The 14,683-nt window shown below is 42.7% G+C and overlaps 1 protein-coding gene across 5 annotated transcripts in view; it reads left to right on the forward strand.

Moving 5' to 3' along the window:
* PIR (pirin) overlaps positions 1-14,683 on the forward strand; it is a 98,284-nt gene that overhangs the window by 64,501 nt on the left and 19,100 nt on the right. For all 5 annotated transcript variants that reach the window (XR_008201587.1, XR_008201588.1, XM_052663233.1 and 2 more), the window contains one exon: positions 6,117-6,161. Coding sequence is in view for 3 of the 5 variants with exons in the window: in XM_052663233.1 (XP_052519193.1) it covers positions 6,117-6,161 (45 nt within the window). In the remaining 2 variants the exon portion in view is untranslated. The remainder of the gene's footprint in view (positions 1-6,116; positions 6,162-14,683) is intronic.

The following is a 14,683-nucleotide window of genomic DNA, read 5'->3' on the forward strand; positions in this document are numbered from 1 at the left end:
TTACTGTTTTACAACTAGACTGGGCTTCCCTCATAGCTCAGCTGGTGAAGAGTCTGCCTGCAATGCAGGAGACCCGGGTTCAGTTCCTGGGTTGGGAAGATCCCCTGGAGAAGGAAACGGCAACCCACTCCAGTATTCTTGCCTGGAGAATCCCATGGACAGAGGAACCTGTCAGGCTACAGTCTGTGGGGTTGCAAGAGTCGGACACAACTGAGCAACTAAACACATATATACATAAGTCAACAAAATTTCTTAAGAGATCATATAGCTTATCCTATAATTCTGTAATAGCAGAATAATGGCTGCACAAAGATGTCCACATCCTAGTCCTGGAACCTTTGAATGTGTTACCTTACATAGTACAGGGGATGTTACAGCTGTGATTAAATTAAGGATCCTGAGATGGGGAGATTAGCCTAGGTAATCCAGGTGGGCTGATGTAATCATAAGGGTCTGTATAAATAAAAGAGGAAGATGGGAGTCAGAGTGAGAGAAAGATGTGACTATCGAAGCAGAAACAACAAAAACTGGTTAGAACCTACTAGACCTAAGATGGTGGAAGATTTGACTTCCACTAGAAGGCTGAGCGCCGAAGAATTGATGCGTTTGAACTGTGGTGTTGGAGAAGACTCTTGAGAGTCCCTTGGACTGCAAGGAGATCCAACCAGTCCATTCTAAAGGAGATCAGCCCTGGGGTTTCTTTGGAAGGAATGATGCTAAAGCTGGAACTCCAGTACTTTGGCCACCTCATGTGAAGAGTTGATTCACTGGAAAAGACTCTGATGCTGGGAGGGATTGGGGGCAGGAGGAGAAGGGGCCGACAGAGGATGAGATGGCTGGATGGCATCACCGACTCAATGGACGTGAGTCTGAGTGAACTCTGGGAGTTAATGATGGACAGGGAGGCCTGGCGTGCTGCGGTTCATGGGGTCACAAAGAGTTGGACACGACTGAGCGACTGAACTGAACTGAGACCTTGAGCTTCATTACACGCTCATTATAATACATCAGCATATGCTAACTGACACACTCACAGGTGCCATGACAGTTCAGAGGCTAACCATAAAAGGCCAAAAAGTGAGTGGTGGCCCAATCTTGGAAATCCCTACCCCTTCCCCAAAATAGCTTGAATAATCCTCCCACTCATTAGTGTATGAAGTTACCCAGCCCATAAAAACTAACCAAGCCTTACCCCAGGGCCTCTCTCACCTTCTGGAAGGACCCAGAGTCTGTCAAGAAGTGTGTATCTCCCTGAATAAATCTGCTTTCACTCTGCTTCAGCTCCCTCTTGAATTCCTTCCTGCTGGAAGATCTGGGATGTGACCATTCTCTCACACCCTCTTCTCCTGGAAGAAAATCATATTCTCTGGGTATAGAAAATTGACTGGAAGCAACCAGTTAGGGGCTATTTCTCTCACCTATATGATTTTATCTGCAAAAGAGAAGAAAGAAACGAAATAAATATGTCAGTGTATATGTTCCTTGTTTCATCTTTCGTGCTCTTCTGAACTAAAACATTTAAAGCATTGAAAATAAAAACGCATCTCTAAAGTTGAGAGGGAAAGGGATTAACAAACAATGCTGTCATGACAGGACACATCAAACAAATCCAAACTGAGGGGCATTCTACAAAATAACAAGTCTGAGAGTAGCATTGAAACATATACATTACCATATGTAAAACAGATAGCCAGTGGGAATTTGCTGTATGACACAAGGAGCTCAAATCCAGTGCTTTGCGACAACCGAGAGGGTGGGATGGGGTGGGAGGTGGGAGGGAGGTTCAAGAGGGAGGGGACATATGTATACCTATGGCTGGTTCATGGTGATGTTTGGCAGAAACCATCATAATATTGTAAAGCAATTATCCTCCAATTAAAAATAAATTAAAAAACAAAATAATAAGTCTGTACTTTTAATGAAGAAGAAGACTGAAGAACCATTTCAGATGAGATTAGAAGTGACAACTAAATGCCACATGTGAACCTGAATTCCATCCTGGTCTAGACATGTATTTTTCTTTTTGCCCTAAAACGCATTACTGACACAATTGGCTCAATTTAAATGTCTGTACATAGCTTATAGTATTACATTAATGGTCATAATTTTTTCACTGATATTGTATCAATGTCATCATTTTTATAAGTGCAGTCAGGTTATATTGGAAAATACTCTTGTTTTTAGGAAATACTTGCTGAAAATTACTTTAAAGTAAAGGGGTATCATGTCTCCAAGTTTACTCTCAAGTATTTCAGAAAAAAAAAGAACGATGTGTATTTCTAGAGAGATTGATAAAACATATGTGATAGGTTAGCTTTTAGAGAATCTGGGTGGGTGGCATATGGTAAATCTCTACTATTTTGGTAGCTTTTCTGTGTCTGAAATTATTTCAGATTTGGGAGAATGGCATTGAAACATGTACACTATCATGTAAGAAATGAATCGCCAGTCTGTGTTCAATACAGGATACAGGATGCTTGGGGCTGGTGCATGGGGATGATCCAGAGAGATGATATGGGGTGGGAGATGGGAGGGGGGTTCAGGATTGGGAACTCATGTACACCCATGGCGGATTCATGTCAATGTATGGCAAAACCAATACAGTATTGTAAAATAAAGTAAAAATAAAAATTAAAAAAATTAATAGTGAAGTGAAGTGAAAGTCACTCAGTCATGTCCAACTCTGCGATCCCATGGACTATACAGTCCATGGAATTCTCCAGGCCAGCGTACTGGAGTGGGTAGCCGTTTCCTTCTCCAGGGCACCTCCCCAACCCAGGGATTGAACCCCAGTCTCCCACACTGCAGGCGGATTCTTGACCAACTGAGCCACGAGGGAAGCCCTCAAAGTAATAATTAGCAAATACTGTGGTGGAATGAGGAGGGAGAGAGAAATATCCAGTTTGTCTGCCTGCTGTCCAGGAGGCCAGGCATGGGGTCCATGGTGAATGAGCTGCCTGCCCAAGCTGAGTGTCACAGTATCTAGGGGGAGGCTCTTAGGAACCAACGCTGCTTTGGGGTGTGGCATCCGGTGTGGCCCACAGTTTGGGGAGAGGTTCCTTCTCTCCTTAGCCTGGTTGCCTTCTCCCCTTCCCATCCCAGAGCTAACCTTTGTCATGGATTTGGCATGTCTCCAGGCCATATTTTTCTACTTTCTCTACATGTACATGTATAAGCAGCTGTTGGAAAGCTCATGGAAATGAACTTAAGACCGAGGAGGAGGAAAATGAGCTGGGTTAAGGCAAGGAACATAGGCCAAGAAAAGCTCTCACTAGGGATGTTTGCAGGAATTGGGAACCTCCCTGGAAATGAGAGCAAATGCCACAGAGAATGATTTACATGTTTAAAAGAAAAGTTCTACACGTCATCTGTTGGGCTGTATGTAGGAGGTCTGTCTTAAATGTGTTTCCAATTAAACCAAGCAACGGGTCCAGGGATAAAATGTGACCTTCCTCCCAACTCCTGTTCTGTGTCATAGCCTCAGGGTGGGAGGGAGAGCCCTTCCCAGCTGTGAAGAGCCAGTGGCTTGGAGACAATCTTTTCAAGGCCTGTGACCTCTGACAGCAAAATGTCAGGATGTATCCATTTGTGGTGCAGTACAGAAAAGTGAGAGGAGAGATAGAGGAAGAAAGAGCGATGGGAAGGACCTGGAAATCTCACAAGAGAATTCTTTGCTGATATAATCCTGCTCTTAGCAGAGAAGGAATTCCAAGAAAATGTGGTAGTTTGTAAACATACATAAGCATTCACATAGTTGGACTGTTGCTTTGCTATAGCTTTAAGAAACAAATGCTTAGTGGATCTTAAACAAGGTTTAATAGAAGCGCAGGTAGACAACATGTTAAAAGCAAGGAGATTACCCTCTGTTTCTATTTTATTCCCTCTGTACCTTCTAACCAGTAACATGAGTTGTGTTAGTAGTGGTGAAGGTGAGCTCTCTATCATAATAGAAGACTTGTGCAAGGAACAAAAATAGGTGAATGCACATAGTACATTGACTGGGCCATTTGGTCCTTCTGGATAAAAGATTTAAAAAAGATAAAAAGGGAAAGAAAACAGACCAAGACACTTATGTGTGGACTAATTTTCTGCTTGGAGGATGAGGAGGAATGAAGCAAAGGAGGCGGAGGAAAAATGATATTGGAACAATCACAATGATTCCAAATAAAAACCCACTTGGGCAATTGAGACCTTTGAGGTTCTGTGAAACTCAGAAACCATTAATTTTTTAATACCTTTCAACCATGAGCAGGGGATCTATTATGTCAGTTACAACACGTTCTTGCAATGGAATGCTTTGTAGGCTTTCCCCAAAATGGGTTATTTCTCTATGTTTTGACATGGAAAGGTATCCAAAATAGAATAATGAGTTCTAGTTTTTACGCAAATAATATATAGTGCATAAAAGAAAAAAAGGAACTTCCCTGGTGGTCCAGTGGTCAAGACTCCTGGCTTCCGGTACAGGGGGCATAGGTTCAATCCCTGGTCAGAGAAGATCCCACATGCTGCATGGTGCATCCCCACGCCGCTCCCCCACCCCACCAAAAAAAGGAGAAAAAAAGAAACTGAAAGCATAAATATGAAATTGTTAATGATATTTATGGGCTGGGAACGGCTAGTATGTGTTTTCAGCATCTAGCATGAACCTCCCTCTTCCGTATTGCACACAACATGAAGATCCATGGCCTTGTCTTTCTCTTCTGTCTCCACTCCCAACCAGTTCACGGGAGTGGTAGCTGCTCTCCAGACGATGGGAGGTCAAGTTCAGAAGACTGAGCCAGTGGTTCAGTAAAGAAGCAAAAGTGCGAGTGTGCTCTGAGCAGATAGATTTACTTCCAGAGCCCTTAAACACATTCTAGTCAAATCTTGGGGAGGAAAAACTGAAAGAAGAGGATGAAAAATTACCAGCATCCAGCATCCACCTGAGTGTCTGTCTTTGTTTTGCCATCCTTTAGGTTTTCTGAACCAGACTCAGTTTAAGTTTGACCAGTCATGGCTTATTGTGTGGGCCCCTCTTGCACATTTTAACCCGCCTGGCAGCACAGCCACATCCCTAGTGTCTACTTTGTCCTCTGTGATTCTTCCACGCCTGCCTTGGTTTTGTTTACTCTATCAGCACGTTGACTCTCCCACAGACCTCAGTCTGGATCCTGCCCTTGTACCTTGGACACAACCCTGCATTCCCTGCGCTAATCTTCTTTTTCACCAAAGACACACTGAGTGATGTCCTGATTCTGTTTTGAGCTGGCCCCTCCTACGTTCATGTCCCTCAGTGGCACTGAAGGATCTCCTCTGGGCCACAGGGACAGTACATAAATATCTGTGGAAATCCAATGCCAGTGCCAAGAGGGCAGATAGTGGGTCATCTGTGTTTCTGAGTTCTTGGCCCATGGGTCACAGTGGGAATCTGGCCAATGCTATGTATCCTCTTTGCAGAAAAGCTTATCCACTTGAAAAATCTGTGAACAATTCCAAGGAGGGCACAAGCCATCTGAAGCCCATTCATACCCCAAAGATTGTGCCTCTCTGCATCCCTGGAACTGATACTCTGTTTTAGGTCAGAAAAGAAAGTGTTCACTGGAAACTAAAATGCAACTAAGTAAAAAGAAGCCCATTTCTAGCATTCTTTTTACACTTAAAACTGCTTGGAGGTCCAAAGAACTGAAGATAAGCCAAACTGGTGAGTTGTAGTTATGAGCATGATGTTCTACCTGGAAGGAACAGCTTGCTTATTAGTACAGCTGTTGGCATATAGATATACAGTCAGGAAGCAGCGTACTGTCTGCTTGGGCAGTTCTTAAACATTTGGTCTCAGGTCATTTAGGTTTAGTTCTGTGTGGTATGTGTGTGTGCCCGTGTGTGCACATGTGCATGAATTTGTGTGTGCAAGCATGCATGTGGGAATGTGTGTGTTCTAAGCTGTTTATAGAACTTAAGTGTAAAAAAAATATGTATCTAAAAGATTTGATCTCCAAACTTATCATTTATATCTGTTATATAGGCTTTTATATTTATATTTCATATAGAGATAATTGTGAAATATTTGATACTGTTATCCTTTTGTTCCTTTTGGCATTATGGACACTAACCTTTTAATGTCGCTGGTCCCTTTTCAGGGTGGACAAGCTTCATTTATACCATATCTGGAAATGTGTATATTGGTAAGTGATGAGTCTGCTGCTTTGGGTTCAACTGCAATATAATTTAAACTACTGCCAGGAAGGAAGGATAAGATGAAACCTTTCGTGTAATTGAATCCTTTGCCTCCTCCTGTCCGGCACTAGCTGTCTCTACACTGTAGTACATACTGGTATCCCCAGGGCAGGGCACCTCTCAGCTTCCAGCATGTTCAGCGAGGGAGAAGAGTAACAGCACCAGTCACGACAGGAGCCATTTTGCTGTAGCCTGTGTGCAAATGTCAGGTCTAGCCATGATTATGTGGGCTGACACCTTGCTAAGTTGTTGGCAACCCCCATACTGATAAAGGGGCTTCCCGGGTGGCACTAGTGGTAAAGAACCCACCTGCCATCCGGAGATATGAGAGATGTGGGTTCAATCCCTGGGTCGGGAAGATCCTGGGAGGTAGAAGAAGGTGAATTTGCTGTCTCAGGTGTTTCTGAGAAGTTTCAAACTGAGGCCTTTTCCTTGAGTTTCCTGGAGGGATTATATTCAAGCTATCCATCTGAATGTGTCCTTGGTAACACATCCTTCCTCGTCTGCCTTCCCTTTCCTGTCTCACTTTCCCACTGCCTAGACTGGTCTTTCCTGGGACTGCCTCCCAGATAAACTCCTTGGACTCAAATATGCACTTCAGACTGTGATTCTGGGAAAAGCTACAGAAAGAGAACTAGCCTCCTTTCTCCCACTCTGTGCTCTTCATAGAGGATAGGTGGTGTGGATGGGGGTGGTGGGAATAGTGCGGACCATCTGACCACTCCAAGATGCAAGCCAGGAATCCCATTTCTGAGACCCTCTTTGGTTGCGGGCTGTCCACCCCAACCTGCAGTGCAGCGTCCTCGACAATGAACTTGCTGTCCTGACATGACTACCTCCGTGGACAACATACTCCCAGCCCCAGACAGCTGGCTTCCTGGTACACTCTGCTCAGGGCTTGAAGGCCACACCCAGAGCTATTTAAACTATTCTTTATATTCTCCAAAATGGGAGTTATCATTGCCTGAATTTAATCTTCTGAAAAATAATGGTAACCCAGAGCTTGTGTGTTTTGATTTTAAATCATAGAAATGCGCTTAGTTCCTCCATTACCAATTAGCATTTCAATTATGATTCAGAAGCAAAATTCATTTCTTTTGGCATTTGAGAAAGTGTGAAAATGATTTAGTAGTAGTATCACAAGTCCATTGGCATACACATTAAACTGTATTAACCATCTGGAAGGGATGAAGCATCATTTGTTTTTTATGATCTTTCGAAAATCTTGGTTTTCACATAGTATATACTTTCTACAAATGGAGAGTAATAGCCATTTTTTTTAATGGAGGTAACACCCCTGACTTAGCATTTCAAGAGAAATAAAATAATATGCACAAATGGAAAGTAATAAAGAAATCTCATGGATTCAGAGCTGGTTTGGATACCAGAAATGTGTAGACTGTGAAAGGACAGGGGCAGCAGATTTTCTCCAAAGGACCAGGTAGCAAGTATTTTCGTCATTGCAGGCTGTACAGTTTCTGTTGTGGTGACTCATTCCTGCCTTTGTAGCACAAAAGTAGTCACAGGTGATACATAAATGATTGGGGTTGTTGTTCCAATGAAACTTGATCCATGGCCAGTGAAATCAGAATTTTATACATTTTTCATGTGTCATGAACTACTCCTCTTGGGATTTTTCCCAACCATTAAAAAATGTAAAAACCTTTCTTAGCTTGTGGGCTCTCCAAAAGCTCACATTTGGTTCTGGTTTTATGGGCAAGGAAAAGTTTTTCCTCTACCGTTCTAGGTTCTCTTTTCAGCTGGGCTATGAGTTAAATCTATATAAGACAGATTAACAGTAGAAAAACAAGCTTAATTACATACGTACAGGAGTCCCATAAGATAAGTTGGGCAGATGCCATCCTGAGCTAAAGAATGAAACAGGGACCTGGGGCTTCAAAGGCAAAGAGGGTGATTCACAGGATGATAACAAGAACAGATGTGGGGTCATGAGATGTTTGCCATACCATGCGCACAGATCATTCAGATAAAAAGTTATCTGTGGTGATAGTTCTTTGTCCCAGGCTCCTTATGTGAATTCCTTTGGGTAGGAATCTTTTGGGCTTCGATTGTCTTCAGCTGAAAACAATCCGCATATCAAAGTGGCACATCTTGGAGAGGCTCTGGATCTGTTCAGTTTAAATGGCACTGTAGAGGTTGAAGGGGAGAAGGATGAGCAGATAATCTTCAAAACCCGTTTCAGCCAGTAGGTACAACCTTGTTTCCTGACCGACCTTTAGTCCAAGAGTTTAACAAGTGAAAAGAGTTCAGTGGCTTGAGGGATAAGAAAGACTTACACACCCACTTGTTTTTCTCTATGTGAGGCAGGATTTTCCTGGGTCATCTCTACCCATTGGCCCTGTCACCTCCCAGGACCATGAGCCACAAGTGTAAAACATCTGGCAGGAAATGGGGTCACAGTCTGTAGTGCTGGAGCAAACTTGCATCTGTCCAGGGTAATGGGGACCATGGAGAGAATGAATGTAGCTCGTGAAACTGCCCTCCTGGGAATCTGCTTCAGCCAATGAGAAACTGGCCAGATGACCTCATTTAAATTTTATCTCCTTCCCTTCATCCTCTCCTCCCCCGAATGGAGATGATAATGAGAAAAACAAAAGGGCAAGAACAAATCACTAGAGAAAAAGAAACAACAAAGCAGAAATAATGTGTGCTGACCTATAACATCTAGAGAGAATCCCGAAACTGTTCTCTGACTTTATTGCCTCAATTTTATCTTGATTATAAAACCAGGATGGCACTAGCCAACCACAGATGGCAGGAACTGATAAGCAAGTAATTATCTTTTTCAAGATGTCAGGTACCTCTATTCTATTGAAATAGATGTTATAAATATGTACTTAACGTATGGGGCTGGAATATATAGACTGCAGTTTGGCTGGAGAAAGTAGTCTGGGGAATTCCATAGATGGAGATTTAAGAGGACTATTAAAAGTATTAATTGATACAGGAAGGACTTAAAAGATGGACATCAGTAGATTTAGTTTGAGTAAGAACAGGTGGAGTTGGAACGTTAGAAAATCCTGGACATTAACTAGCTGTCTAAGTTAGATTCTGGTTCTATCCCTGATCTGAGAAGATTCCGCATGCTGTGGGGCAACTAAGGCCACATGCCACAACTACTGAGGTGATACTCTAGAGCCCAAGAGCCACAGCTCCTGAGCCTGTGTGCTACAATCCTGAAGCCCTTGAGCCTAGAGCCTCTGCTCTGCAACAAGAAGCCACCACAGGGAGAAGCCCACACACTGCAACTGCAGAGTAGCCCCTGCTGGCTGCAACTCAAGAAAGCCCGTGTGCAGCAACGAAGACTCAGAGCAGCCAAAAACAAATCAGTAATTTTTCAAACAAATTTAAAAAGGGAAGTTCATGGTGAGTATGGTGAAGCCATATGCTGCTGCTGCTGCTGCTCAGTCACTTCAGTCGTGTCCAACTCTGTGTGACCCCATAGATGGCAGCCCACCAGGCCCCCCGTCCCTGGGATTCTCCAGGCAAGAACGCTGGAGTGGGTTGCCATTTCCTTCTCCAATGCATGCATGCATGCTAAGTCACTTCAGTCATGTCTGACTCTGTGCGACCCCATCGACGGCAGCCCACCAGGCTCTTCTGTCCACAGGATTCTCTAGGCAAGAATACTGGAGTGGGTTGCCATTTCCTCCTCTGGGTGAAGCCATATAATTGCCCGCTAATAACACCCTGAGGCTTCCCTGATAGCTCAGTTGGTAAAGAATCCGCCTGCAATGCAGGAGACCCCAGTTCTATTCCTGGGTCGGGAAGATCCACTGGAGAAGGGATAGGCTACCCACTCCAGCATTCTTGGACTTCCCTTGTGGCTCAGCTAGTAAAGAATGTGCCTGCAATGCGGGAGACCTGGGTTCGATCCCTCGGTTGGGAAGATCCCCTGGAGAAGGGAAAGGCTACCCACTCCAGTATTCTGGCCTGGAGAATTCCATGGACTGTATAGTCCATGGGGTCACAAAGAGTCAGATATGACTGAGTGACTTTCACACAACACCCTGAAGAAGTGATGGAATTAGCAGACCTAAAATAAGACAAATAGAATTAGCACTTCCTTATTTAAGAGTATATTTGAAATGTTTTATGATTTTCCAGGATCTTCTTAGTTTTTGATACATTGTGTTTTTTCCCAAGTCTTCCAGGCTGACTGTTGAATAGTAGCTTTAAAAATGGTGCAGGAGAGAGACCTTTGATAGCAGTCTGTTATTGAGGCAACAAGTATTTTGATCATCCCTCAGCTGAAATCTGCGGTATATGATTAAAAAAAAATTAAAACAGCATGATCAGAAAACCAGCAGATCCCTAGGATACCAGTACTGAACCTCTTCCCTGCAGCTGAAATGAAAATGACATTACACATTAATGCAGAGATCAACACGGTAGAGGAGTTTATATCCTGTATGCCTGAAGCTTGGGACAGTTTGTCAGCTTGGATGCCAGTCCTGTAGAAGGAGTATCAGGTATACTGTTGAGGCTTAGAAAATATATTTAGAAATCTAAAAATATTTGTTTGTGGTTATTGAGATGACAACTAACTGGTTTATGTGGGTAGTAAAATGTTTCACAGTTATTTAAATAAGTAGTAATTCATGCTCACTATGTGCTCTGCCCTTTACTTTTGGTTCTGGGGGTATGAGAAAGTTCGACACAGGCCGTGAATCTCAATAAAGGTGGGGAAAACACACTAGAAGGCAGGTGTGATTCTGAAACACCTGAAGGAGGTGTTTTCAAATCGCTTTATGCCAGTTGCACCAGTGATTGCAGTTATGCGATTTAATTGAATAATATTTAAATTAACAAAATAAGTGTAAAAAGAGTTCGTATTTCTAGAGCAACTAAAGTCAAATGCTTTGTAAAAGTGAATTGTTAAAGAAAACCCCTTGAGTTAATATGGCAGAGATGACAGTAAAAGATTGGGGGAAGCTGATAATCTAGCAGGATTTCAGTGGTGCATTATGGATATGCTTCAATCCAATCCAGTTTCTAAAAATTGGCAGATGGATTCACATTTACAGTTCGAAGTATTGGCATATAAAATTGATGATACCGAAATCTATGATAGAAGTACCAGAATGTATGGATCAGAGAGTAGATGGGATCGCAGTTTTTGTAAAGAGAAGAAGAAAAAGGAAATCTGGTGTATGGGGAGAAGTTTCACAGCAGTTAACCACAAACTGACTTTAAAGTATGTTTGAAAGTATTTTGCCCTTTCATGACTGTTTAGGCAAACAAAAATATTTGCAATTCAATTGTTTTCCGTTAAATTTTCCTTAACTGCACTATTAGATTTAACATTCTTGGCGAAGCTTCGCAATGGAAACTATTTATTATCTGATTTGGCCTGATTTATAATTGAAAGTAGTCAGAACCAATAGAATGTATTCTCTTTGAGACTTATTTTAGGTTCAGGAGATAACCAGGTGGATAAAACAGCATAGAAATGACATGAAGATACAATCAGTCTTTGCTTTCTGTGATCCTGTTTTAAACATTTCATAAAATAATACAGAAGCTAAGGTACATTTAGAATGATTAATCTGAAAAACCCAACCTTCTAGTGTCTATAAAAAAGTCTGCCTTACGGTGGAGCATTTCAAATAACCTCTTCAAAATCAACACTGTGATTCCTCTCCTAGATCATCAAGTAGAATGGCAGAATTGCATTTGGTATAAAATTAGAATGAATGCTCTTAGGGAAATATGAACTCTCTGTTTCTAAATTAAGATTTTGTTACAGACCAATGAACTGCAGCCAAGCAAGCTACCCTGATAGGAGGTGCAGAGAATTCCCAGTTCAGCATTTTTTGGAACGCTGTCTCTTGCCAGCTCATTCCATCAAAACACAGTAAAAGGGGCTTTATAAACTGTTTTGGTCTCTTGATCATAAAACATCCTACATGATAAAATTAGGGGCTAGGGGTAGACCATATGGGTAATGGGTGTTACATACGAATTTGTTGGAGATAACAACATGGTTCATTGCTCACAGAGAATCTCAGTATAGCACACTTAATAAAAGGCTGCTCCATTATCACAGTGAAAAATATTACTCCACTCTAAATGAGATTATTCTTAGACTCCAAGATGTCTCTTTTATTGCCACATCCTTGCATGAGTGGAAAATCAATGGAGTTTATCATTCACTGCTATGACAACTGTTGACCTAAATCTTTGGTGGAGAAAAAGCCTTTAGTGATGTGCTGGAGCTGGCTCTTGGCAGCTCACAGGATTTGGTTGTGTACATCTTCCCTGACCTTAGATTGGTAGCTTGAAACTGGTCACAGTAGGAGCATTTACACCATGGAAACTTGCACACACTACACATCAGGCTGGTTCTTCCCCTTGTCCTTGAAGGCCAGTTGGTAGACATTAACTCGCATACCACTGCCTCTGAGACAGAAGTTCTTTTCTTTTCAATTTCTGGCTGCGCTGGGTCTTCATTGCTGCGAGTTGGCTTTGTCTAGTTGTGGCGAGCTGGAGCTACTCTTCATTGAGATGCTCGGGCTTCTCATTGCAGTGACTTCGCCTGTTGTGGAGCGTGGGCTCTAGGTGCAGGGGCTTCAGTAGTTGCAGCTCAGGGACTCTGGAGTGCGGGCTTCAGTGGTTGTGGTGCTTGGAGTTAGTGCCTCACAACATGTGGGTTCTTTCTGGACCAGGGATCGAACCTGTGTCCCCTGCATTGGCAGGCGGATTGAGACAGAGATTCTTAAACTTTTTTGTTCCATGAATCCTTTTGAGATTTGCCAAGATTGCCGGGAGAAATATCAATAACCTCAGACATGCAGATGACACCACCCTTATGGCAGAAAGTGAAGAGGAACTAAAAAGCCTCTTGATGAAAGTGAAAGAGGAGAGTGAAAAAGTTGGCTTAAAGCTCAACATTCAGAAAACGAAAATCATGGCATCTGGTCCCATCACTCCATGGGAAATAGATGGAGAAACAGTGGAAATAGTGTCAGACTTTATTTTGGGGGGCTCCAAAATCCCTGCAGATGATGATTGCAGCCATGAAATTAAAAGATGCTTACTCCTTGGGAGGAAAGTTATGACCAACCTAGATAGCATATTCAAAAGCAGAGACATTACTTTGCCGACTAAGGTCCATCTAGTCAAGGCTATGGTTTTCCCAGTGGTCATGTATGGATGTGAGAGTTGGACTGTGAAGAAAGCTGAGCGCTAAAGAATTGATGCTTTTGAACTGTGGTGTTGGAGAAGACTCTTGAGAGTCCCTTGGACTGCAAGGAGATCCAACCAGTCCATTCTAAAGGAGATCAGCCCTGGGTGTTCTTTGGAAGGAATGATGCTAAAGCTGAAACTCCAGTACTTTGGCCACCTCATGTGAAGAGTTGCCTCATTGGAAAAGACTCTGATGCTGGGAGGGATTGGGGGCAGGAGGAGACGGGGCCGACAGAGGATGAGATGGCTGGATGGCATCACTGACTCGATGGACGTGCGTCTGAGTGATCTCCGGGAGTTGGTGATGGACAGGGAGGCCTGGCGTGCTGCGATTCATGGGGTCGCAAAGAGTCAGACACGACTGAGCAACTGGACTGAACTGAACTGAAAGCCCCACCTCTGAACAATGTCTTTGTTTTTGTTTTTGTTTTTTTTAAATTCAATGAAGTCATTAAATGGTTCAAAGAACAAGTTATGATATAGTTCCATGTATGCTTCTCTGATGACATTTGTAATAACATCCAGAAGCAGATTTAAATTAGGTTAAGTAGTGATTAACATAAATTGATTTTGAGATCTCTGCAATGCTAGTGAGGTAAGAAAATATCTATAATTTCTACTAGAGATAAAGTCATTGGTCCAGCTAATACGGCTATGATATTTTTTTGTGGGGTGGGGGCTACATTCATGACTGAAAGAAAGGCCACATTTCTGGTAGGTGTTTGTGAAAGTAAAGATGTCATTTGTTTCCCATGCAAGCCCGTGACTGCTTTGAATTCTATCCAGGGACCCCTTGGGAATAAACACATTGACTCTGGGTTAAGAAGGCCTCTCTTAGAATCCTCTTTCACATTTGCAAGCATCACAGTGAACCTTTCTGCTTCATATAGGTTATCTCCAAAGTGGAGGTAAAAGGGAGGACTTCTCTAGAAAATATGGCTATTGTTGAACTCCAGCCAGTATTCACAAAATTCTCAAATAATGTTTCTGTTTATATGGTAATTCCTCAAGCTCTTGTTTTCATTTAAATTAGCACTTCCACCTTGATTATTCAGCTATAGCTCTATCATGTCAGGTGAATGCCTTTATTTCTAGCCCGGAGTGTCATGTAGGTGGGTCCTCCAGACGTCATGCTTGAAATCTTCGCTCTGGTGTCCATGCACATGTCTTTCTCAAACCCACCCCTTCCTCTGTTCACTCTCCAGGCTCAGACTGGAGTTCATTTCCAGTTAGACTGTTAGAATAAACTCCTAACAGCTCA

The sequence above is a fragment of the Budorcas taxicolor genome, chromosome X, assembly GCF_023091745.1.
Source record: "Budorcas taxicolor isolate Tak-1 chromosome X, Takin1.1, whole genome shotgun sequence".
NCBI lineage: Eukaryota > Metazoa > Chordata > Mammalia > Artiodactyla > Bovidae > Budorcas > Budorcas taxicolor.